Source organism: Poeciliopsis prolifica, unplaced genomic scaffold, assembly GCF_027474105.1.
Source record: "Poeciliopsis prolifica strain line A6 unplaced genomic scaffold, Auburn_PproV2 SCAFFOLD042, whole genome shotgun sequence".
Taxonomy (NCBI): domain Eukaryota; kingdom Metazoa; phylum Chordata; class Actinopteri; order Cyprinodontiformes; family Poeciliidae; genus Poeciliopsis; species Poeciliopsis prolifica.
The window spans coordinates 4,567,914-4,572,140 of NW_026562417.1; the positions used below are offsets into that span (position 1 = coordinate 4,567,914).

Here is a 4,227-nt window from a genome sequence, read left to right on the forward strand (position 1 = left end):
CGCCATTTAGCCTGATCCAAACCAACAATTGTTTTTCCTCCATAATGTGACTCTTGGGTTAAAATGCAGAAATAATTTTCTCATAAATCTCAACCTGACCTTGTTACAGTATCCCCCAGATTTAAAAGCAGCAGCCAGTAAAATGTCAAACTGAAACAATTAGAAAAATCAAACTTTTAATTAGAGGATATTTACCAAGTTAGGGGGAAACTGCACTTTAAGCAGAACATTGTTTACATAAAATGTGTTCCACAGAAATTGCCACTCATTTTTGTAATAGAACAGTCCTTCTCTTATAAAATCGCACAAGGTTGAAGTAAACCTTGCGCAACCAGTTGTCCATAAGGTTTACCAGTGACCAGCTTTTACACGACCTCTGCACATCCTCCATAGTCCAGGATTTCCTCTGACGTTGTCTGTCAGCTCAGAGGCTCTCTACTGGACCCTGTTCTCTGAACGGATACAGTCATGGAAGAAGCTTGATTTTGTTCCGATTTGGTGACAGTCCTCTTGAACAACTCCATGAAGACCCATCACAGATCTCTCGTCTGCCACACACTACATGACATAAAATTGCACAAAGTTGACTCCCTGGGCTTCGAGAAAAGAAACAGGCCCACAGCATGACGGCTCCTCCACCTTGCTCATCTGTGGGCCTGAGTTGTTGCGTACCATTGATTGTTGTCCCTATATGATATCGTCAAGTTTCTTGAGAGGAAGCGTCCACAATGTATGCTTTTCTCATTCATTTTTTAACTGACAGAAAAGTACAAAGTTAGGAACTTGTGGGTTTGGGCCTAAACTCGTGGAAGGACTCACTGACCATCAGTGACAGGCCAGGCTGGGTGAGGTAGTCCCATCATCTGACTCTGTTTATAAAAACTCCAGTAGAGATGATGAAAAGCTGCCACTCTGTACTCTGGAGCAATGCTCTAACCGTCCAACAGAACTCTGCAGCGCACTCTCCTACTCGCCTCCCTGCTCCAGGACCTGGATGCTGGCCTTTTTGTTCCCCCTGTCTCCGGGCAGCTTGAGGTTCCTCTCTGTGATCTCAGCGACGTCTTCCTCAGATTCTGACCCAGACGTCTCCTCCTCTTCTTCTGATTCGCTGCCCGACTCGTTCAGCTCCACCAGAGCTACATCCTGGACAGACAAGAGCACATGATCTTTATCTGAACACTAAAACAACAGAAAGTCCACAAATGTCTGCAGAACCTGACGAGTGCTTTGTCTTTGTCAAACATTATGGGGGAATTTGTATTTCTAATGTCAATGTTTTAGAAGTTTCTGATCGTTTTACTAGCTGATAACCCTCTGAAGGAGGACAGTATTTGATGTTTTACATCCAAACTTGATAACACTTTATGTGAAGGGACATGCATAAGACTGACATGACACCATCACAAACACGACATAACACCCGTTATGAACATAAAGGAGTCATGAACTGTCATTAGGTAAATAACGACACCTTTAATGCAAAGTTGCATTAAAAGTCCATTAAAATTGACCTTATTTACCCAATGACACAACATGACAACAGTCAAATATTTATGAAGACCCCTTCATGTTCATAACACATGTTATGTCATATCTATGACAGTGTCATGTGACTCTTATGCACACCCTGTGAAATAAAGTGTTACTCTTAACCCTAAACACTCTCCAGATTAAGGGTGTAGCGCACATGCATGCATGCACGCACGCACGCACGCACGCACGCACGCACACACACACACACACACACACACACACACACACACACACAGATAATGATCAGACTGAGCGACTCTCACCATCTCTATGACCCGTTCTGCTTCGTCCACGTTCTGGATGTCGAAGTGTCCTTCAGGAGCCTCCTCCATCTGCTGCTTCAGCTTCTTGTTGGCCTCAGCCATCCGAGGCAGGAAGCTCTGCAGGCGCTCTAGAACTGAAGGGCAGAAAAGGTTTGAATATAAATGTTACGGGCAAACCTAAGGCCAGATATTACAGGACGAGGTCTCACCGCTGCTCCTTGGGACCCGCTCCGTCTGCAGGGATCGGCCCGCTCCGGGCTTCAGGAGGAGCTTCTCACTGAGGCCTGGAGAAAAAACAGCAGCAGGTCAAACAGAGACAGAAGGAAGAAGATGAAACTTTAAACATGGCTTTTATCTTTTTATTTTATATTATGGTGGAAATGCTGATGTTTTTAGGTAGATTAATATTTGTAGGATTCTACTGAGAAATGAAAGCCTGTTGCAGAAAATATCCCCTCATCCCAAATGTCCAAAAGATCTTCTTTGGAGGAAGCATTAGGTTCTAAATGAGCTAAAAAATAAAATGAACATAAAATGTTAATTAATCAAGTCTGATCAGAGATTAGATAATCAATTACTGTGAGATCACAGTTCTTCCTTTTCATAACTTGAACCAAAAACAAAGATCTCCAACTGTTTGTGCTCCATAAGATCAGCAGCTGGTAAAAGCCTGATTAGTGGACCTACAGTGGAAGGCAGATGCTGATAAATTGGTCAAAATAATGTGAACACTGTAATAAATACAGGCGATTTGGCCGCTTGCTGGTCTGACGAATGCAGAATGTCAAGTTGGAAAGACATCATCAGTGAACTTAGAGAACCGATGCTGGCAGCTCATCAAAGTGGGAAGAGTTATGAGCTCATTGCTCAACTGCAGCTTGGACAGATGCAACCCAAACAGAAAGGCATCGCTTTCAGTCATTTTACCGCTGTCTTCATCAGAGGCTTCTTCAAAGACACTGCAACACAGACTGCTGCAGGAAGCTCTGTCACAACTGTAACCAATTGTCACAAGTCTTTTTGGAAAACACCAATAAGTTGAAGAGGTACAAAAGTTTATTTCTAGCCAACGTTCAGCCAGGTTTTAAGGGATTAAACAGGACAAGCTAACTGTAGTTGCTTTCGTGCAGTTTTTCCACGCACGAAAAACATGGAAAAACCGCACGAGTTCCTATTTCTATTATAATAAGGACGTTATCGAAACTATTGCTTTCAGTTAGCGCTCACCAAAACATGAGAAAACATCACCTGCTGTTTACTTATAGACACCAAATAACGCTGAGAAAAATTTCTTAAAATATGTTTTTAGAACCTGAAAAGTCCAGTAAACCGTTAGATTAGCTTCTCGCAGTAAACGGTGTATGAAGAATAGAAATATCCGTCATTGTTATTATCCAACATCCACTAATTCATTGATAGTGAAGAAAACATTCAGACCTCCGCCGTTTTCACAAGACAGTAAAGACTGGGAAATAGTTTTCTTCGTGTTTAGGTCCATGTTGGAAGGAGAGTTTAACTCGGCATGTGCAACACATGGAGCTACAATCTGGCTATGATTTCCGGACATCAACCACACGTATATTTGTTTAGCACCACCTAGTGTTCAGGAAGACCAGTGAAGCTAAAACAAATCTATAATCAAAATTTGATTTCAGGGTCTGCTTGAAAAAAAATCAAAGAAAGCCCTTATTAAGCTTCTTTATATTTAGATCAACTGTAATATTTGTGGGTTTGCTTGATTTTCTCTCAACAACGTGCATTCTGTCCTTTTCCCTGCCGTTCTACAATCCAAATAGCTGTGTGGCACTTTTTGTTTGGTCTGACTAAGAGAGATTGTGTGGTAAGAGGTATGACTCTGATCTTTTTTTACTTCACAAATTGTAGTTCTGTATCTTAAATGGCAAGCTTAAGATTCTTCTAGTGTCAACGTTTGAGAAATCTGATGTTTTAAATAATCTCTGCAGTGTAGCATTAACTTGTTTAGCTTTGACCGGTTAGGCATTTTGAAATTGAAATAAATAAATACATAATAATAAAACAGAATGTTAATATAGCATCATATTGGAAGAAGTTAAAAATTTTACATAAACTGTCGACATCCATCTGGTAAATTTGCACTCAACAAAGGAACAATATTTTTTATATATAGAATAACTGAGAGCTAAAATAAAAAGGTTTCTACAAAGACACAGTGTAGCTGAGCATATTTATATTAATGTGACCATCCTAATAAGTTTTTTTTTTGCATTTCTTAAAAACTTGTTTAGGACCCTATTGTCTCCTCATCTATATACATATCGATCAGTACTGCAGTACGTCACCTGCTCCCTACCTCACCGCTGTCTTTCTGAAGTTTATGTACCTTGTAAACACGCTCAACATCGCTTCTGCGACCGCTATGTTTCAAATGGAGTTTCCATCATCTTCCATT

General features: G+C 40.8%; 1 protein-coding gene across 1 annotated transcript; it reads right to left on the bottom strand.

Annotated features, from left to right (window-relative positions):
• Window positions 1-158: 158 nt before the first annotated feature.
• On the bottom strand, window positions 159-3,363 carry nopchap1 (NOP protein chaperone 1). The gene is made up of 4 exons (XM_055055421.1): window positions 3,234-3,363; window positions 2,006-2,080; window positions 1,797-1,930; window positions 159-1,143 (listed from the first exon to the last, which is right to left on the bottom strand). Exons 1-4 carry the CDS (start codon window positions 3,361-3,363, stop codon window positions 967-969), a joined length of 516 nt encoding a protein of 171 aa, XP_054911396.1. The 3' UTR covers window positions 159-966.
• Between the last annotated feature and the right edge of the window lie 864 nt (window positions 3,364-4,227).

Coding starts and splice junctions, on each gene's coding strand:
- nopchap1 (XM_055055421.1), bottom strand. CDS start 3,363: ATGTCCGGAAATCATAGCCAGATTGTAGCTCCATGTGTTGCACATGCC. Junction 1,931..2,005: donor GCGGGTCCCAAGGAGCAGCG/GTGAGACCTCGT, acceptor TCTGCCCTTCAG/TTCTAGAGCGCCTGCAGAGC. Junction 1,144..1,796: donor CAGAACGGGTCATAGAGATG/GTGAGAGTCGCT, acceptor TTGTCTGTCCAG/GATGTAGCTCTGGTGGAGCT.